Source organism: Micropterus salmoides, unplaced genomic scaffold, assembly GCF_014851395.1.
Source record: "Micropterus salmoides isolate LMB-PRFRI ecotype aquatic unplaced genomic scaffold, ASM1485139v1 Ms_hic_scaffold_23, whole genome shotgun sequence".
NCBI classification, from domain to species: Eukaryota; Metazoa; Chordata; class Actinopteri; order Centrarchiformes; family Centrarchidae; genus Micropterus; species Micropterus salmoides.
The window spans coordinates 11,456,618-11,479,356 of NW_024041484.1; the positions used below are offsets into that span (position 1 = coordinate 11,456,618).

A 22,739-nucleotide genomic window follows, 5' to 3' on the forward strand; every position below is an offset into this window, starting at 1 on the left:
GTGGACATAAATCTGTTTTAGTGAGGCGCTGGGGGACCCAGAGTCTGTGGCTCCTCTTTATCTGTGTGACCAGACAGCACACCTCACTTATTTAAAAAGAAAAGTCCCCCGACATCCAGCTCTCATAAATTAATGAACAGACGAAGAGTCAGAAAGCTAATTCAGACAGTTTTTCCCCCTCTTTGGTACTTTCTTCACAGTATATATAAATATAAACATGTTCAGCTCCTGTTTCGTCTTACATTCAAGTGGTTGTGTATTTGTTACCACGGCAACAAGATCCAATCCAGCTAAGCCTGAGGGCCTCTGCGGGGGTCTGTGTCCTTTAGAGAAGCAGCTATCTAAGTGATGCCAATCTACCTGAAACAACCTAAATAGTTAATCTTTCTGATGGCGCCCTTAGGTGGATTTCAAATATCGCTTCTCACACACTGGGTAAGGATGTCAAGTGTTACCTAGGCAAAGACATTATCGTTAAGGCAGGATATTGTGTTAAATAAAAACACTCTTATGTTTAAAGCCTCAAATATGTCATCTAAAATAGTATTTCATGAGCTGACATTTTACATTGAAATGATTGTTTAATACTCTTCCTGATAGATGTCACAGAAAAGTCTGAATCAACAGTCAACGTTTTCACACCTGCTGCCTGATAAAAGTCTGTATAGACTTCCTATCCATCTTTCTGATAGAAAGGAAATGATATGTTTTATGTCTGTAGCAGCAGTTTATGGAAGTGTAGTGGAAAAACAGCACAGCATTGACTGTTCCAAAAATGTCAGCAAAGTGATAGTGGAATACATTAGCGCTGAATCGGGTACAAGATCAGTCGACCGACAAGTCAGCTGATGCTACTACAAGAGTGTTTTTGTTAATGGCCCTATGTAATGAGGTGTGCCTTAATTTTGATGCAGGATCTTGTGTAAACTGCAATAAAATGGGGTATCAGTTCGGCATAAAACTGATTTAATAAGACAGGCAGAATGGCGCGATTGTTAAAATAGTTTAGGATGACTTTGGTTGCTTACTAATGGTTGGACAATTCTTTTACTAGATCACCAGTTTTTTCCAGGATTTTCTGTTTTTATTCATTGGTCTATCTGTTAATTTTAAGCAATCATAAAATTCACTCAGTATAGGATTGATTTTATATTCAAAATGTCTAGAGAATGCAACGAAGTCTAAATCTTAAATTAACAGTGCGCAGGAATAAAATGGGAAGTTGTCTATATTGAGCAATAGGAAAGACAGCTGACATCCTCGATGATCACATACCCTCAAGACTGGGAGAGTTCTTGAACATACTGTACTGAAGGAACGTAATAGCTGAAAATCAACTCAGCACCATATGGCTTGTGGAAGTGAGCTTGTTTGTGGTGCCCTACCTGGCATGATGATGTCAGAGAAGCCCAGTTTCCTGGTGATGGACACACCCCGAGTGAAGAGCACCATGTACTCTCGTCTCAGCTGCTCTATGTCCCCGTGGAGGAGCTGGAGAGCCACTGCCAGACCTAACAAAAAAGCAATAATAAAGTTCAACATCTGAAATATCATATTCCAATGCTCCACTACATGGCCTTGATTTTCCCTCCTTTATCCCTTACCAAAGCCACTCAATAAAATGTTCAAAATATATCATAAGCCTATTCCCAACACTATAAACAATCTTGTATTTGTGAGCACAGAAAAAAAGTATTCACAAGGTCATATTTTCAGTTTTATTACAGCTGCATGAGTTTGCGAACAGGACAGCTACAGTTATACCTGGCAAGAGCAACACTTATGTGTATGGAAGGCAAGCAGACACCCCCACACACATAAACAAAAAATGCAAACAGCCTGTGACTCATCCTCCTGCACTTTTTTATTAACAGGAAATCCTACATGAAGGCTGTCAAATCAATATGCTTATGCAATAACTCCAAATGTCAGCACAGATAAATTAAAGCACAGACTTTTATTTGGAGCTCAAAATGCATCTCCTTGATATCCGTGTGTGTGTGTGTGCCCGTCCATGCTCATGACAAGGAGAGGCAGATACACAAACAGCTAAAGAACAAGGGAGTGTGCAAGAGACGCTGATGATGGTGATTATTATTATTGTGGATATTTTCAGGAAAGCTGGGAGGTGGTGAAACGGTTCATTAGCTGCAAGCGGTTTCAGTCACTGGGAGTCAAAATAGCGACATGACTTGTTTGCAAACCTGCTAGCAATTCGCCAAAATATACTGCACTGCAAAGGCATAGAGCAGTAAAAGGCAATGAAGTTTAGGGATTTAAAGTTTGCAGGCTTGCCGCCAAATTAGGGTAATAAGACTATTCTACTCAAAAAACAAAGTGCCATAGAACCTGCATACTTCCTTAGAAACTGGTCTCTGAGCAGAAATGCAGTAGCTGTCTACAAACAAAATTATATATTTTGGCTTTCTTGTCTATTTTAACAACTTTGTTTAAGAAAATAAACCTCATCTTGATTATTTACATCCCGCAGTTCACAGGGATTAAATACATCTCTGTTTGTTGTCTGTCTACTCAATATTTACACTGAAATCAATAAAATAAACATTTAAATATGTTATTTAAAGGTATTTTAACCACATCAAACTACATGAATTCCATTAGCATCAAAAGCTGAGACAGTGGATACTAGCAGGGGTTTTAGCTGGGGTTTTTCTATGCCATGATCGGATTTAGATACTGCCTCATTTAGTTATGTGGAATAAAGATGAATTTAAGACATCAGTTAATCAAAGTGGATATCTTTCAATTACAGATAACAGCTAGAGAAAAACCTAAACAGTAAATTTTGTTTTCGGTTTAGCTAAGGCTAACTCGGTAGCTAGCTTTAACTGTCTAGTTTGCTGTTTCTCTGCAGGCAGAGAGTGCAGTTTGTGTGATGGCAGGTTCAAGTGTTCACATAGGCTATTACCAAACCAGAATGTAGCTACTACAGCCTACAGAGTGTTGTAGTTACTGCAAAATTGAGATGCTTTTGTCATATATTCAATGGCATAATACTTTTTCTGTGGTAAAACAGATATCAAAAAGTATAATAACTAAATTTTGACCAAATTATAATAACCGTGTTTTGGCTTTGTAGGGCGGCACACAGCTGTGCACTTCTACAACGCAAGGATGACATCTCCAAGACAACAATCCACACAACAGTCTCCTGGTCTAAATAATTAAAAATAACACACAGTCCATCAAAAGCGTGTTCAGGCTTGGTGGGAAATGAAATGAGAGTACCATTAGGTTCAGGGGAGATTTTTTTTACCCAAGCTAATCTGCCTGCCCCTTAATGTGGATCAAGCCTTTGGCATTTATACACACATAAACGAGCACACACAGGCAGGCTCTAAAAGCTACTGCAGGGCTACAATTAGGCAAACCAGGTTCATTACTATTCTGCCCAGTAGATGTGGCTGACGCTGACAAAAACACTATCGACCTTTGCTGCCCTCAGCCCACCCGGCCTGCCTCTTCACAAGCTCAACAAAAACAGAGGAATATAAAAACTCAAAAACAAAACAGTGGAGTTGTCGCAGCCTCTTCTGTCACTGCCTACGCTCGCATGGAGGTGGGAGCTGCATTATCTACCTGACTTGACTCATACAGAGACATATTCTTATGAAATCCCTTTTATGGATTACCGGGCTCCATGTTTACAAAATCCTCATCTCATCTCAACCACCTCTCTCGTCTTTCGAATTAGATTACGCAAAAGCCCCCCTTATCCTGAAAAACATAGGTAAAGATAAATTAGGTAGTCATTAGTGTACATGTGAACAAAATAACTGTCTCTATGGTTCTTTATTACCCAAAGAGCTGAGTGTTCTTTATACTTTAAGGCCAATGCATTCATCTCTCCCCTGCTAATTGGCTGCTAATAAGAGACTTCTGGCACACAGCCAGGCCTGTTTAAAAAGAGAACCACACAGCGGGACAACTTCAGACACACACACCAGGATGCACAAACACCCAATAAAGATAGAATTGTGCACACAAATATAAATATGAACACATATAGACACACAAATACACATAACGTTATCTCACTCCACTGCACATTTGTTTTAATCGCCTTCCTGACACTAAGTGTAATAAATTGTGGTCCTTAAATTATGCATGGTGTTCCATAACACCTGCATGAACATTTTTACAGGAACAAACTGAAGAGGAGACACTGACCTGCTGAAGTTGAATTATTCTCCTTCTCCAGACAAGTGTTATCTATTCTGTAATGTTGCTCTGCTGCGCAAAAATGTGCAGGAAGTGAAGTTGTGCATATTTGTTGTGAATGCAGAGAGAGAAGGGAACAGTTAAGATGCAGGGATTTAAGTTGCAACTTGTATCACTACTGTCATCATCCCTATTAGAGTGAGAGCAGTGGTATGTGTGTATGTGTGTGTGTGTGTGTGCCTGTGTGTGTGTGCCTGTGTGTGTGTGCCTGTAAGATGTAATTAAAGGGATAGAAGAAGTTAAAAACAATAAGAGATAAGAGCGCAGTCCTTGCAAAGTAAAACTGTCAAAGCAAATAAAATTATAATCAATTAAGTTGTTCTAGATAGATGAATGGTGCTCGTAATATATAAATGAAACCTAATACCCACTGCTCATCTTCAAAATTGAAATTATTACCTCTGCTTTTGTGATTAAAGCATTTTTCTTTCATTTCATAAGATCAATGTCAAATTCAGTTAAGTGGCGGAAATGGAATTTTGGAACAAACTCGCTCGAATTATGCACGCCAGCGTGTTGTGACAAAAGACCCAAAGCACTCCTCTAATGCACTCTGAAAGAGAAAGCACTGAGGCAAATCAAGCGTTCAGAGGGATCACTGTCTTTAGCTGACAGCTACTCAATAGCTAACATCCAAGCGTTTGTGATAAACTGCATGCAACAGCCAAAGACGGGAGTAACTCTTTAAAATAATTCACTTACAAATGTTTATGATGTGTGTGCTAGCATGGGTAATGCTGTCATATGAAAGCGTAAAGCAAACGCAGAAAATACTGTGAACAAAGGCAAACGCTGTGCTTCCCAATCTACGTAATTAATTGTTTTTAATTACAGAACGTTTATCTTAAAGCTTGGTCATCAGGCGTGAAACACTAACTGACTAAGCCACATGTCAGTGTCATCTGCCAAAAGTCTTGGAAGTTTAACATCAACAATGCACCACATTATCCGCTTTATCTGTAATTAAATATAATAACACGCGTTATTTGATAACACAGATAGTCAACAGTTTAAGTAGCAAATAAAGCTGATATAAGAACTTGATTAAGATTTTGTTAGAGTTCAATATAAGATAATGAAACAGCAAAGTAAGTGGTTGCACGATATTCCTTTTTTAGTGTCACTGCTCTGCTTTATGTTTTTATCCGAAATGAATTAAAACTGTTGTTGCCCTTATCAGCTCAGCTATGCAAAACCCCTTACATCTCCATCTATTCAAAAGCAGTACTGTTATACAGAACTTCAGCTGGATGCAGCAGTTTTGTTATAAACGAACGTAGTGTAAAGATGCTGTTCGGATAATGCAGACTGTGCTAAATGGCTCTGTGTCATTCAGTTTAATTACTGCGATCCTTCACGCTTTGTGCAAGATTAGTCATGACAATTTTAAGTCCCTGAGTTGTATGACTTCTCCTCAAGTAATTATTGGTCTTCGGAGGGAAGGTGGAAAGAGGAGGAGTCAGTAGATCAGTCCCATAGATTCTTGACATTTCTATAATCTCTTCTCCCATTTCTCCTCAAACAATTGGCAACCTTTTCTATGTTGTTCCTCTAATACATGAGGGAAAGGTAAGAAGACAATAAATATTGTCATTATGAAAATAACAGCCTGCGGCAAGTTTGCAGAAACATTTCACAAAAAGATTTATGTTAATCAGCTTTAAGACAAACTTCTGATGATTGTTGCTAACTGCTTACTGTTTATACTTCTGCCTTTTGATGCAAACAGCTGCAAACTAGCCAATACAGTTTAATTCATGATTGTGTCCTCCTGCTTTTACCCCATTCAAGCTTCCTTCAGTGTAGATTATATTATGAAGTCGTAATCAGAAGTTCATCTTCGGCTATCATTTTATGTACATACACATCTTGGTAGTGTAATTCCTCTAACAGCTGTATCTGTATGATTCCTTGTATAATGATTCTATAATCCACACAAACAAAGAATGGATCTCAATGTGGAACAAACCTCTTCATATGTCACATGACACTTCATTGACGTTTGAAGAACTGACTGTTCTGATTTTCCACAAACCTGTTGCTATGGGAAACTGCTGATGGTGTTGTTCAGTATGATGTAAATGCAGCTATTTATATAGAAAAAAAAACATCTGAATGCATTTGCAACAGCAGGCTTCCTGTAGACATAACCATGTGAAGACTGATCTGTTCCCTTAAATGCTACCCAGACTGACCAGAAACAGACTATTGCATGGTAGGAGACTGATGATGCAACTAAGCTGCTAAATTTGTCACTGCCGCACAATTAAGGTTTTGTGAAAGAAATAAGACAGATTATCATCAGACTATTGAATTAACAGCTTTGAAAGTTGCTCCCTGATTTTAAAAGCCTGAAACAAAACAAGTGAACCAGTACTTTTTCTTTGCTTAAAACCAAATCGCACACCTCACCAGAGGCTAGCTTGTAGTATTACTAAATCCCCTTGTTTAATTTCTCAAACCAAGATGTGTGGATGTGAGAAAGCACAATGAATAAAAGAGATCTTACCGGTGTTGGAGCCCGACAGGTTGTACCTGGAATTTGCCTTTTTGATGATGTTCTCATGAATCTGGTACCACTCACTCTCAGTGTTACACCTGAGAAAGAAAGATTGTCTGCTTAAATGGGGACTCCAGCAATGTATTATTTATTATAGTAGGGGAACTCACAAGTACAGATTACTTAAAGTATGGTCACATGCAGCAGAGGTCAATATTTTGAATGTTAGGCCGTATATATCGGTCGAGCTCTACATATGCTGTATCCAACATTTCCCATAATGCAGCAAAAGCTTCTTTTCACTTGGGTAAATCCCCACACCTTTAAAACTGACACAGGCTTTATGTTTTTATGTGTCATTTCCAAGCACAAGCTCACATAACCCTGATGACATGATCAGGCTTATGTTTTTTATGCAGCTAGTTACTTGTAATGTAACGTGTACAATCACAGGCGCAAGTAAAACGTTATGGGTTTTGACTGTGACTCCAATCAAGACCTTGTTGTTTATTGTCAGTTTTTAACTAGAGCAGGTCATTTAAAAACAAATTCTTACCGTATTTATAATGACGTCTTGTCTCGACCTAATTCTGAAAGCATTCGGCTCAGAACTCTAATGCTAATCCAACCAAAACCTCTTTGTTGTGACTGCAGGTATAGAGACAGAGGTTGTATTTTTTTCTGAGCTAAATGTATTTGGCCAGTTACTCTGATACAGCTATAATTTGGGTCAGACTACTGTGTCAACGGTAGCCTTTTCTATCCCTCAGGGCACCGTGTAGACTAGGTTGGACCACAAAGTCCTGCCAGGCTGTTGTACCAAGTCCCTAGAGTACAACAGGAAAAGGTCTCTATTAAAAATGCTGTATTATTTCGTTGGACTAACGGCTAATAACATGACTTGAATTGGTTTGCTTTGTAGCTTCATCAAAGAGAATTCTAGCACTGGGCTTTTAAAGGCACTTTCATTTGTTAAATATGAAGCTAGAACCAGAAGACAGTTAGCTTAGCTTAGTATAAACAGACCCCACTAAAATCACAACTTGTTGTTTTCACACTTCAGCTTGTATGAATTCAACAAACAAGATCTTGTGAGCTTAATTAGTGAGCTTTAAAGGTGCTGGTAGGCAGAGTGTCTGACCTTTTTCATTTTCAGTAAGAAAGCCAAATAGCATATTGCTCAAATGTTTTCCTTAACATTTGGTCTGATATTTGGAGGAAAGAACTCATTATTGAAAAACTGGTTGTTTACAGTGACTTACGCATAAACCTTGAGCAGGTGGTCATCCTTGGAGTCGGCAGTGAGGAGATCAGCGATGCTGACGACAGCACAGCCAAACGGCCGCCTGTACTGCACGCTACACAGATTCTTCTTCTCCCCTGCTCCCATTCTCCCTGCATACACACACAAAGAAGCATCCACACTCCTAACCGCACTGCTATGAAAGCCCACGAGATTTAAAAGACACATAGTCCTCAGTAGAATAAAGAAGCAGCATCGTAACTCCCACCTATTCTTATGATGTGTACTACGATGTAGACATCTTTTCGTAGATCACTGCTTCCCAAATCCTGACAAAACAGGAAAACATATTTTGGCATCAGATTCAATCATTGTAAACAAGCTGGAGCACAGGCTTGGCTTTTAGTTTTCAGGGTAATGGAACATGACTTAGGGCAGCTTTACATAACTTTAAATTGCTCCCTACCAATCTTTGTAAACGCAAAGTCGTGTTCACTACTCACCACGAATAGCGTGCATTGTCTCTCGGTCTTCTCTGGCGACTTGGGCAACCCGCTCTTATTTAGTTTGACAAAGAACCTTTCACTGTACAAGAGGAGAGACAGAGAGAGGGAACACACATTGAGAAGAATGGTGTCAGGAGTGATGGCTGGGTGTCATCGTAAACAACTGCATCCAAGCCACTGCTAACAGGAACAGAATAAAGATTAGAAACAATGTCAAAAATGTCAAGCGCTGAATGGTGGGCACTGGAGACAACGCTTTAAAGTTCAAGCTTCAAACTAAAGCTGTCTGAAAGAATAGGAGGCAGGAGAAAGACAGACATAGAGGGATAGAGAGAGAGAAAAAGATACACAAAGCTTAAATTACTGAACCAAATCCCCAACACAGAATGTCTGTAACATATCAGACAACAAGCACATCCACACGTGGCTCCACCACGGCTGAATAAAATATTCAGTGTGTTGTTGCGTATTGTGAATTCTTTCTGACACGTTTTAGCCCAGATACTGGACTGTCAGCAAAAATAGTGATGGGTTACAAGAAAAAATGTACCACCTCAGTCTTCTAACTGACAAGCTGGTTGTCAAAAATCTTCTGGTTGTGACAGGACTAGACTGAGACCATTATTAGCAAGGTGGATACAGAGAGAAAATTAAAAAATGGACCCACTAAGTGCTGCCAAATGTCAAAGATGCTGTGCTGTATGTGTAATTTAAAGGATAAAATATATAGAACTAGCAATTATATGAGTCACACATGTAACTGCTTGGTTGCTATTTTGCACAATGCAAGAAATAATTCAGTAACTAATGAGTTGTTTGGTCTAAATTAATTAGCATAACTGCTATGCTAATGCTAGTGCATAAAGTCTATAGGCACACTGGGTCTGAAAATTACACCGAAGCAAAAGCTAAAAACAAAGCAGATCCGACAGACAGGAAGACAAAGTTACAATGTCTTCAGTCATGCTAGCTGTGAGGCTGTAATTAGGCACAACTGTGCTTTGAGCTATGTGCTAAAGCAGAGCCTATAAGGACTTTGGCTAAAGTCAGCAGCTAACATGCGCACAGTGACAGTGCTAGCATGCTGATGTTTAGGAGATATGTTTAACATGCTGGCCATTTTGGTGTAATGTGTTAGCTTGGTAACATTTGCTAATTAACACTAAACACAAAGTACAACTGAGGCTGAAACATCAGTCATTAGGATTCACCCTCTGGGGATCATGAATGAGATATTTCAGAGGTGGGCCAACCACAGACAGACAGACAACATTAGAGCTATGATGCTAGCGTGGCTAAAAATAAAACTGTAAGAAGCTACACAGAGACAACTGGAAAAGTAAATTGTCTGGCTTCCTGGCTAAACAACACTGAATCATACTTTGGATAGTTTGCACATACTTTATAGTGCAACATTAAAGTATGAAATTCAAGAGCTTCACAGAGCAGTCTCGAAATAATAACTCTGGCCTCAAATGCTCCCGCCCCCTCTTTGTGCAGGCGGGAAATGAAGTGCATGTCGGGCAAAAACAGAAAGGACGGACACAGATCGCATTTTCATTCTCTTTGCACTGCGGTCTCTCTCTCATTCTCTATCTCGCACACACGCTCAAAGACAGGCAGCGCAGGCATCCTGCTGGGCCCCGTTTCATCCTGGCTGGCGAGCTGAGGGCTAATCCAGTTAGGTGACTTTCACAGTCCACCGATAAGCAGAGAGAAAACCTTGTAATGCACCAGCGCCTGACAATGAGCCAAGTCGCTGGCACGCTAGCAGGCGCAAGTAGGCCCATTCACATCACAGCAGAATATACCCCAACAGATAAATACAGATATATAACTTCATGCTGCATACAGCTACAGTGGATTAGGATGTTCTGTAATAGTCTGACCTATTAAACGCTCTTAATACAAGCTTAAAAGTTGTCATGTCGCTTCCATGATGTAAATACGAGGCTGCTTCTTGCAGTTTCATTCAGTGTTTTGTGTATGTAGGGCAGTGGGTGCTCATGCTTGAATTAATTAAGCTCCTGATAATTAATTATACAAATGCTTATAATATTTCATACATGTATTCCTTCAGCAAAGTTTTCCTTTTATCCTCCGTATTGGAACGAACAAGTTAAGAGCCAGTTTGATTTAGATGCGGTTGTTCCTCATTAGCCGCTCTCTGTAACTTTCCAGGCCATTTATCCGGCCATATGGAGACGGATTCCTATGCATTAGACATGAGACATGCGCACGTTTTCCCCAACCATAATTAGCGTTCTATTGTTGAAACCCCAACTGCCAATTAAGAGCCACTCCTGCGAACACAGACGCACATTCGCAAGTCTCTTAACACTCCCTCCCCTGCCACCGGTCCTTCTCCCTCACAGCTGCAGCGTGTTGATCACCCGAGGTAATAGGACCAGTGTCCCCCAGCGGGACCTTATCTCCCACTATCACCGGTCGCATTAACATAACATGAATGGCCGATTTCCCTCCCCTCTGGGCCCACACGGTGCTAGCTAGTCCCTCTCCTGATATCGATGATTGCATTAGGAGCAGTGTGCTCACCCCACGAGGGGATAGGGGGGTGGGAGGGTGATAGTGAGTGACTGGCATGTAAAATACTGCCCCTCCGGGCAAAAAAACTAAATTCATCCATAGAGGCCACATGGAAAACTTACACAGACACTTACAGACATAGACACAAATGTCTGGGTCATCCATGGGTGACCTTGTTAGAGTTGAGCAAAGGCTATGCCAGGAGAAAGGGGAGGGGTGCTTGATCTGGAATAGCACCAAATCTTACAAGGCAGAAAGAGAAACAGGAACATGTGTGAGCATGGTACAGTACCATAGTGTGTGTGTGTGGTGCCGAAAAGCCAGACAAGGAGTCTGTATTGAACACAAAGAATCTGCCATGATGCACAGGGGCTGCTGGTGTTGGCATGGTACAGAGACGACGGGTCGGACCCCCATCTGGTCTCTGACACAAACACACACACACACACACACACACACACACACACAGAAACCACAAGAGGGAACCGTCGGATGGCTCCATGCCAGGCACCTTGCGTAAATGTGTGTGTGTCTCTGTTATTGTGTGTGACCAGACAGTGAGAGACAACGCTGGCGAGCTGCCATTGCAAGATTTTCTTCGAAGACAGAACCTCTAAGGCACAATGGTTATGACCTCTGACTGCCTTTAACCCCCAGAACGGATGGAAAAATTGTAATAAGCTGATTTAGGGTATAAACTGATCTTTGTATCTGTCTGTTATTAAATTAATTGCAGTATTCAGTTTGGATAAAATCGCACAAGATTTGTATTGTATGTTGACTGTCTGAAGCTGCTGTTTGATATTTTCATAGTATAGAACATTGAATGAGCTGTAAATCTACTTCAAATGCATGACAGAACTCGAGGAGTGTAATGACTCTTGCTGGGCTAAGGTACTCAATCTGCCAAAGTAGGACGCAGACAGGTAGGGAGACAGCAAGACAGAAATAGAGAGACAGATAATGACAGTGAGAAAGTGCTTCAAGTGGAACTTAATATCATACCACTGGACACAAATTACCCACTTAAGACAAAGCGTGGGTTGAGAATGGTCGCAAAAACGCACCTTCATTATTGCCAAACCTTTTAACGTACGTCAAGAATTTGGAGTTAAAAGTAGACAAGAGAGCATATTTAAATACACCTTACTAATTAAAAGTACTTCTGGTCCACTGATAAATTATGTGTGCGTGCTCTTTGTGGACACATGTAAGTTCTTAATTGTTCAGAAACCCATCTTTCTCTCAGATAAACCACATCATGAAAACGCCTTGCACATGTCCAGTAAAAAGTAAAGTAATAGAACCTCCTTTTTTGTGCGCCATTATTCACAGAGTGGTGAAGAAAACCCCAGGTTCTCTGTGCAAGAATCCAGCTTAATTTTGTGCCGGTAATATGAATAATGAATTGGATTTCAACAGAAAGAGAAGTTGAGTTACTGTATGCTGAAACAAAATAATAAATATGAGTCCCATCAATGTCATCCTCGTTCCTCTGATGTGACCCTGTGGGGTGGAAAGTAGCGTCAAACCCAAGCATGACTTATCAAAAGAAGTTTCAGTGTTGCCGTGCTCGTTTTTCAACCCACTCATTTTCCTCGCCTGACAAATCCACTTGTTTGTGACATGAAGTGGAATTTCTACGCTTTGAACTATGAAACCAGGGAGTTTAAACACAGTCTTGCATTTGGCCGACGCCCCATCAGGAGTGAGTGTGTGTGTTGGTGTGCACGCAAGTGACGTGTGTAGACTCACAGGGTGATGACAGCACAGGCACTTTTTATATGAGAAAATAGCATGCCCTTACCCACTTTTATGTGCCCAAGTGCACTTTAACGACCAGCTTAATTTAATAAATCTTCATGAATATAATTAGAGTGGTCTTCTTGACATCAGAAGGGGAGCCATTCGAAATGTCACTGTGCAATCACCAATCCACCTCAGCATGATAGCTATGCAACCTTATGAACATACAAACAAGTTTTTGAAGAAATACCATAAAAACAAAAAAACTACAGGCTTAGATAAAATTGTTACAACAGTATAACAGTTAAACTGAGAGATGAAAACTTATAATTTAAGTATACAAATGGAGCAAATATTATATATCATATAATATACTGTTACTAGTACACAAAACGGAAGCGTTTTCCATCAGTACTTCATTAATGCTCTCTAAGTGTCTACCTGAGTGGCCGGTTCTCCCGCCCATCATAAATGTGGAAGAAAACTTCTAGCTCCTCCCCAAGATTGACGCTCATCAGACTCTTCATGTGGACAAACAGGTGATGGGTGCTAGCAGGTGCAGGAGTCTCCTTCTTCCGATGCCGATGTTCCATCTGCAGAGGAGAGAACAGTATCAGCACAAACCTTATTTCCTAATAGTATTATGAGCAAATCTTTCCATGCATTATTTATTCTTCAAAAACTTAATAAATGCAATTTATGAATATACATATTTGCTTTAAAAAATGCTATATAAATAAAGTTATTATTTTTATTATTAATATTATATTGTGCTATTCTGATAAAGGACTGAAGGAATGTATACAGAAATGTTTCATGCTCTAAATCCTGAAAGATCCCCAAATGCAGGATCAAAGCTTATCATATAAAGTTAAAACGAGAGAAAAAACAACATGTGTTTACATCTCTTTTAATACCGGCCAATCACAGTCAAGCGCTGCTGTATCAGGCCTTCAGTTTCCTAGTTAAAGATAGATAATATGCCTCTGAGACACCTCACTGTTGGGAGGAGCTTTGCTGCAAATTGGCATATATATTTAAGGGCAGTAAAGACCAGGCTAAAGATATAGATCGAGTTAATATAGCATATAATATTGCAGACTGTGAACAGCACCAGAGGCTAAGAGTGTGAGAGTTTGAGCTGTATTGTCTGACTGTTTCTTTGTTGCAATCTTGGTGCCAGAGAAACAAAATGGGACGACAATGGAAATTGCATAATTCTGTACATACAGATATGTACATAAACAAACACTTTATTCATACAATAGTTCACAGAAATGTATTACAACCTATTCAGTGAGGAAAATACATTTACCATCAGGTATAAAAGCACCAAAACGTGTACTCTACCATATTTATTTACCTCAAGCATTTATCTTTAAGTAGTATTTTTTTGACACTAAGAAATGATGTTGTTGTGATTTGCACCCCCTTTTAACTGAAATTCACACTGAATACAAATGCAAGGAAAGCAACAGTGAAACAACGCAGTACAAAGCCACATCTCAGTGTCTTCAGTACATTTAGTACAGTGTCTGATATGACATGCTATATTGAATAAATCTATATAAAAAACAGATCAATAAAGCCTCATAGAGCATGGTGCAGCATTGTAAATACCTTCCAGATCAACGGCTCTGTTTATGAGAGGTTCATTCTAATCTGCTGTCAACATCCAAAAATACAAGGACAAATACACACACATACAGAGCACCAGATGGCCAGTAAAGCCACTGCCAAAGAGTGCTCCACATTCACTTCACTAAGATGTAAAGAGATGGGGAGGGAGGCAGGAGGAGGATGTGGAGAGGAGAAAAGAATAAAGAAAATGCAAGGGCAAAGCGCAGTAAAGCATCACCGCAGAAAAGCGTCACTGAGTATCAGAGTCAAACACACAAAGGAGAAAGCTACCAATCACCACCAACAGTATATAATATGAAGATTATACATACACACACACACACACACACACACACACACACATATGTATATGTACACACACACACACACACACATACACACGTATATGTACACACACACACACACACACACACATACACACGTATATGTACACACACACACACACACTCACACACACACACACATACACATACATACATATACGCAGGATTCTTCTATCCTGTGAAGGTTTTGTTTTCTGCATTTTGTCGTCATATTGTTGGGTAGTGCTGCAGAAGTAGCCATTTGGAAACCCAATTGTTGGTGTGTTTAAAAGAATAGTTCAACATTTTGGGATATATGCTTATTCGAGTCAGCCAGTTAGCTCAGCTTAGCTTAGCTTAGCATTAAGACTGTAAACAGGCTAGCCTGGCTCTGTCAAAAGGTAATAAATGTGATTTTTAAATAGTACTAAAAACATTCACTGCTTTACAGGGTTATGTTCCGGACTATTTCTTGACCAGGACCAGTAACTTCTTGGAGTATCTGCTGGTCATCTGGTCAGGCTAGCTGTATCCCCTTTTTCCCAGTCTGTATGCTAAACTAAGGTAACCAGCTGCTGGCCCCAGCTACATATTTACCATACAGACAAGGTGGGATTACTAGTCTCATCTGACTCATCAAGCGTATTCCTATATTGTTGAACTATTCCGAGATTTAAATAAATGTGATTTATTTAAATCTCAGATGTTTCTTTTTCTTCGTGGTAGCAGTATATCCGTTTGAACAGGACTGTTAATGTTTATTTGATTATTGTGGCATTGGTCCCGAGGCAATAACTTCTCTCCAAGGACGTTAGACAGCAGAGGTTGAGCATTTGCATTCATAATTCCTGGTTCTGAATTTGATTATTTAATGTAAGAAATTGCAGTGATTGAAAAAACTGGGCAAGCAGTCTTCCTATTTGGCATTTCTGGCAAGAATAATGAAATATATGACAGCAATCACAATTTCACAAATTTCTGGAGGGACTATGTAATATCAGAAAGTCAAACCTAGAAGACAATTAATACGCAAACATGGATAATATGAGAAATACAGTTCTTTATAGTTGAATGCTTTATGTAATGTAAAATGCTGTTCGGCAGCCGACTGTTAGGGTTTACAATGTTTAGAAAACACTCAAGAGTGCATTACCAAGTGATGATAACGGTGCTTTGACAAAGAATTAAGGCAACAAAATGCTAAAATGCTGCAGTATCTCAGAGAAGGTTTAAGTCACTCAAAAGCTGTTCCTGCCATAATGAAATACGAGATAAACAGTGACTGCCTAGAGGGGAAGAAATCAATCTAAAATATATGATGTGCTTTGGAAAACAGACTATGAATACAAACATATCAAGAACCACTAGCATGGTCCTCTAAGACTTAAACATGCTTGAAAATTATACCACAAGTCATTTTACAATTGCAGTATCTGTCAAAATGATAAATATGTCTTGTTTTGTTGTGACTGCTCTTCCCTATCTGAGATCCCAGAAGAAAACAGGCTGTAGAACCATCTAAGGCACTAACACTTTTTTTTTTCTACACAAAAGGGCTGAGTTCCTGGTTTTCGACGCAGAATGACTAGGTCTGCAAAGGCATAATTTATTCTGTGGGATTTTATTACGAAGTTATTTTCAGTGTGCCCAGCCGGAGCATTGTGTGATTATATGACAGCTTCAGCATGACTACACACAAAGGATAGACATAACAGCCTGGCAGCCCTGCTGGCAACACAAAATGCTGTGGGCAACAAGGAGAAGACGAGAGAGATGTAGCTAAACAGAGAGAGCATGATGTGTGTGCTAGCCCAACCGTCTTATTATTGTTCACTCCGTGATCTTTTCCTAAACAGCATGAAGCAGCACCAAGTGGAGTCAATGTCAAACTACAAGGAGCTTTTAAAAGGACAGAAGGGTTAAACTGAGGCCACAGAGAATCTAGTCTTTCTACATCCCTTCATCAGGGCTGCCTTTCATCTTTCACTTTTACATCTCTACTTAAGCCTCTTTTTTCCCCTCTGTTAAGCTTCTGGGAGGGAGACCTGTGTGACACAAGCAGGAAGCAAGAGATGTATGTAGCACTTAACTGAAGTCACAGAACTAACTTTACTACCATGTGTCCAGGGCCCGGCCTGGGCTATCCATCACTGCTGTCTGATCTGCCACCATTAATGAATTCATCGCTCTGGGATCTAAACTCTGGTCTGCTCCGCTCGCTCTCCGTACTACACTCAATCTCCTAGGAAATAACGGGAAGTTTGAAGCCGTTTTGCCTTTGCACTACAGACAGCTTTAGCAACTGAGCAGACTTAGCCTGGGGAGCCAATTAGGGATTTGCCTATTTATATATCCAGCAGACACGTAGCAACATTAGCATTCATTCAGTCTTGTTTTGGTCCACCTGACAAATGTAAGTCAAATATTTACCCTCATTTACGCTCTAATCTGTCTCCTCCTCCTACTGAGGGAAGTATCTGGCTCTTTAAACGCTAAATGCACCACATCGTTCTCTAGACACATATTCGCTAACTGGCACTGAGTGATGATCAGGTAGCATTAAGTGGGTTTACAACATCATAGCTTTTTTTGCTGAAAACAGTTGCCTGCTAAGGCTGGAAACAAGGTACATAAGAGCGGTGAGAGTGAACCAAAAAGTAGTAAAACCAAGACAATGAGCTAAAAGATGCTAAAATGCTACATAGCGCTAAGAGGCACTGCAGTCCAAGACTCAGTCCTTTTGGGCTATAATATCACAAAAAAACTTCAAAAATCAAACAGCATATATTTAATTTTGGAATCAAACATAAGCTATGCCATCTTATTCAAAACACTGAATGTCTTTCCTTCATTCTTCTCAGTATCCTCTTTATTTCTCACTGGGCAGATATCACATAATTCATTGGCACAATGTAGCTACATTTTCCCACAGTAATACCCCACTGCCGTACAGCACACACACAGAAACACACACACACACGCCAGGTAATCCCCCTCTCAGTTTAATTACACCACACCGCAGCGGCACAGCACAAGACCAGAAACAAAGAAGCTAGTCTCATACACAAAGATCTCACTGAAAAATATTGATGTAATTTGGGCTTGATGTGATGGTGTGTTGTGTCTTGGTGTGAGCAAGTGCGTGTTCATGTATGTGGATGAGATTGAATGCCAGTCCCTTTATCTTGTCTCAGTATAGGGGAATTGTAGTAATTTGCTCATTTTGTACGCCATTTAATAGAGGTGCATTAAGCTTTCATCCTGCTATGCCTGCTTTTGTTTTGACTAACAAAAAAAGAAACAAATGGATTAACAGCTTCAATTACCCCTGCGAAGGGAATGCCGCCACAGTGTGTGTGTGTGTGTGTGTGTGTGTGTGATGCAATTCTCCCCGCACTGTATCAGGGCAGAGAAGTGGTTGCCACGGTAACAGCGGTTGGGGCTTGGAGAAAATGGGAAGGGGAAGCAGGGAGCAAACAGTAGGGCAAGAAAAGAGTGTAGGTTTCCACTGAATGAAGCCGTAGTTTGATGCTCTAACTGTTCCCCTCATCCATATCCACATCAATAAATCCACGGGCCCACTTGGACAAAAATGTACTCATTGACTTAGATACAACAAAACATCAGTACAGGATGATTACAGAAACGAGTTGATTAATTAATGAGAATAAAACAGGGAGGGAGAGGTAGAGAGGGGTCAATAACTTGTGTGGCTCCACTCTCTGCTTGCCTGACTGTCCTCTAAGGTAACTTCCCAAACTTTTATTGTGAGAGTTTCCAGAAGCAATTAAAGGTGCATGCAGTTAATAGGAAAAGACAATCACAGTCTATTCCCCAAATATTACCAATGTAATATTTTCATGCACTCTAAATTATCTGCCCAAGAAATAATTATGACATGTATTCCTTCCTATTCCTTCAATATCAATGAACCATGTAAACTACTGTTTTAGATGAGCTTGAATTATTGCAAGTTACGTAGTCAAATATTTCTGTTTATCAATAAATAGCATTTAGGCTCTTACAGACAGAATGAGTGAGAGAGGTATGGAGACAAATGGAAGAGGGAGAGAGTCAGACATTAAGCTGTACTTTATTTTTGTACATGAAACACTGATGCCAGAAGCACCTTGAGAGGCTAACACTGTGTTTGTTGTGTGTTAATACTGTGGAAAGTGGCTAATCTTTTAAAAAAGAAAGCCAACACAAAATTTCCAAAGATTAGTGATGGTGTATAAGACAAAAACATTGGATGGTTTCAAATGGCATCAGAAATATGTTTTTTAATCTTCCAGTCTAAACATTACAGTCGAGACACTAAACGGAAGAGAGGTCCTTAAAGGGCTGAGAAAAATGGAGGGAAATGGTGTGATACGATCGACAGCTCCAGAACAGCTACTGAATGGTTCTCCTGCTGTTTCCAGGGGTAATAGTGAACTTTCACTCCCAACTTTTAAGCCAACATGGATGAGAAGTGCTCAATGGAGGTGGAATTGTGAACATCAACAATTCCTTGAGAGCTAGGCAAACTCAATCTGCAGAGGAAAACTTTCCACAGTTTAAGGTGTGCTTACGCGGGGAAATGTTTGATGTGGTCTGCCAGTTCACACCACTACCTCTACCACCCGCCAGCTTCGAGGAAGAACTTTCAAACATTGCCGTCAGTGATGGACAGCTCACATCACCTCAGAGGTTAGCTGGATCAGACAAAGCACCGAGTGAACCGGTAAAACATCCTTCAACTGTCTGATACAATCAGGTGAAGAATGTGTTGTATAAAGCAGCTTGCTTGTAGCAAGATGCAGCTGTTAGTCTGGGACAGACAATTTCAATTTGTCTTAACAAAATGGTAACATACAGTTTATAAAGTATTATATGCACAATGCATCCATCTATTCATTACCTACACCTACTTTTTCTAGGATTTGCTTGGGGCTGTAGCCTCTATCCTACATTTATTTATCCAGTGTATTTTAGAATGTTTTTGGAGACAAGGTTTTGAAATAAACAGTAACTAGCTTGTTGAAGCATGACCAATTCTACATTTAAATGGCAAAGGTACCGCAGTACTTGTTTTCCAGGCATTGAATTATGAATGAACTGATAAGAAAAAGGCAAATCACACACACACACACACAGGTTATAGACCAAGCCTGTAGTACCACTGTCTACTATACAGTCCAAGTTATGAGCTGTATTGAATTTAGCATTTTATACAATGACACCTATATATTACCACCCTGCTCCCTAAATGAGGTGTTAGTTTGAAAATAAAGCCGTTAAAATGTGTGGTATGCAATTCTGGAGAAATCCCTTACCATGATATAGAGCGAACAACGACACAGCAAATAATGTAACTAATGTTAGCTAGGTTGTAAAGGAAAAGGATGAGGCAGTCCCAGAGCCAGCACACCAGCTCCAGACAGCGATATTGACAACTCTCCAGCTACTATAACATCTAACATCATAGCAGCAGCACATCCTGGCAAACTAGAACGTAAGCTTATTGTCCGTGGGCAAGTAATTTAACGTTACCTGACACACAAACCATGCCTGAACCGGCTGGAATAGTGTTGTGTTGCTCCGTCTGAGCCACAGTATTTATTTCATATTTACAGAGTCAGAGCTTTGTACAAACAATAGACTTTTTTTTTTTAAGCGCACACACTGTACGGACAGCTAGGGGACCGTTAGGAGATATTCACTGAATATAACAAAAAGAGGTGTATGGGATTAGCGTCGCATACCCCACCTTTAAATACTGCATGGAAAGTTGGAAGGCCACTCACCAGTCTGTAAAGCTCTGTAACGCTGATTTCATCTGGGTCCACCATGCTGAACTCTTGCCTGGGCACCAGGTCCAAGCAGAGTTGTCTGTAACACAAAGATTCATGCAGTGAGAAAGTGAATTACATACAGATCAGAGATATCGTATACACATTAATAGTTATTTTATATCCTACTCCTGTGGCGGGCAAAACAGACATGAGAATCAACAGCAAAGTGAACAAACACTATATATATAGACCGACAAGTCCTGTCATATAACCCGTATCAGTCATCTAAATAAACCTGACAGATTGTCCACTTCTCAAAAAATGAACAGATGAAAATGTCCTCCCCCTTTAGCCCCCCAGCTATGCCTGATGTCGTCTAACCTTCTACCACCAACTGCTCCCCTCTATCTCATCCTTCCACCCTCTCTGTTCCCTCATGTCCTCACAGACAGCTCTACCTCTCCCTTTCTCCCTTCTCCCTTTTCATCGTCTCATCCTCCTCTAGATTGGCACTATCAGTGGACCAAAACGGCACGCTAGAGTGTGCCTCCTTGTCAGCAATAAAAGAGACAGGCCTGGTCAACTATACAACAGCCCACAGCAAGGGACTGTCCACACATGTCCTCACTAAGGAGGGGTGTGTGTGTGGGGGGGGGGGGGGGGGGGGGGGGGTTTGAGGGCCTACAGCATCGAGATGAAGGAGAGAGAAGGGCAAGGACCGAAATAAAGAGAGAATGACAGAAGTTAGGAGATTTCTTTTTTATTTCACCCCCATGGCATGGAGAGGAAAGAGAGGAGAAAGAGAGAGGAAGGGCGGGGAAAGTGGTGTCAGCGTGAGGGGGAGGGAGACTTGATAGAGTGAACAGTGTGCCTGCAGGGATGGTAGGTGACAACAAAAGAAAGAGGAGCAAGGAGAGAAGAGAAAGTGCAGAAAGAGAGAGAGACAGTCTGAGAAAGAAGGAAAGTAGCAGAAAGCCACTCTGCTAGAGAGTAGCAGAAAGCTACTCTCTAACTTGAATACAAGCTGAGACTGTTTTATTTTCTAATTCACTTTTGTTTACTTCAGGTGAAAGCACTACTGCTAAATGAACCAACTTGTTATTAGAGCATGCTGGCCTGTTTCTCATTAACTACAAAAATGCTTTATATTATTAATAACCATTGCCACAAAATTTTAGATTGATTTTCCGCCTTCCTGGCAGGCACAGTAAAACTCTTAACTCTCTCTCACAGAACACATAAAGTTTGATTTATTTTTTTTCATTTATTTCTCAGAGGATACATTGTCATAATTCAGTTATGCAGATGTGAGCAGGGACTGAGATTGACACATCAGTGGTACAATTAAAGAAACTCAGACAACCAAGATTTTAGGGTCAGTTGCTGAAAAGCATAGCATACGAGAGTTATGTTTGAAAATCACACACATTTGACCACATAGTTACGAGTACTAAAGAGCCCCGTGAACTGGCAATGCACCAATCTGATGCACCGGGTCTGTATCGGCATGATAATCATTTCACCGAGAGCATCAGACATGAGACGCCCGCATTAAATACAGTTTCTTTGTCAGTGTCATTAGACAATTCAGCGTTTCGGCTATCAGTTAAATTCATTCAGTCGTGGTGGGTTGCAGACTCTTTTATTGCCAAAGCAATTGCTGGTCTCGTGTTACCTTACAAAATAATTACACACAGAGAGATAAGATATTTTAAATTCAAGTTCCTGGGTCACCAGAAAGTACCACCCCCAGACCTTTTTGGTTCCTGGAACTACAGCATCCCTTGTTTCCCTCTGAACAAGTATCTAAACTTTTGATACTTGGAGAAAATGGATCACATCATGGAGGTGGTTGTCCGAACTGTTAATTTCATCCGAGCCAGAAGTCTCAATCATCGTCAGTTTGACAGCCTTCTCAGTGACTGTAACATTACCCATAGTCTGCCATACCACACTGAAGTAAGATGGTTAAGCAGAGGTGCTGTGCTGAAGCGCTTCTTTGATCTACTTGGGTAAATCAAAATGTTAAGGAATTACAGTGCCCACTATGGCTCCAGGACCTTGCATTTATGGTTGATATTACAGAGCACTTGAATAATCTGAACAAAATGTTGCAAGGACGCAAAACAATTGTAACACAGTATTATGTGCCCGTTGACATGCAACTTGAAATAATTGATTTGCAGTGTGATGTAGAATTGAAGGACAAATTTGCCTCAGTGGGCTTGGACACAT

General features: G+C 40.3%; 1 protein-coding gene across 7 annotated transcripts in view; it reads right to left on the reverse strand.

Moving 5' to 3' along the window:
• dock4b (dedicator of cytokinesis 4b) overlaps window positions 1-22,739 on the reverse strand; it is a 117,923-nt gene that overhangs the window by 53,674 nt on the left and 41,510 nt on the right. For all 7 annotated transcript variants that reach the window (XM_038738739.1, XM_038738742.1, XM_038738741.1 and 4 more), the window contains exons 7-13: window positions 20,517-20,601; window positions 13,226-13,377; window positions 8,489-8,570; window positions 8,254-8,314; window positions 8,005-8,137; window positions 6,752-6,840; window positions 1,386-1,511 (exon numbers count right to left, since the gene is read on the reverse strand). In XM_038738739.1, the coding sequence (XP_038594667.1) occupies window positions 1,386-1,511; window positions 6,752-6,840; window positions 8,005-8,137; window positions 8,254-8,314; window positions 8,489-8,570; window positions 13,226-13,377; window positions 20,517-20,601 (728 nt within the window). The remainder of the gene's footprint in view (window positions 1-1,385; window positions 1,512-6,751; window positions 6,841-8,004; window positions 8,138-8,253; window positions 8,315-8,488; window positions 8,571-13,225; window positions 13,378-20,516; window positions 20,602-22,739) is intronic.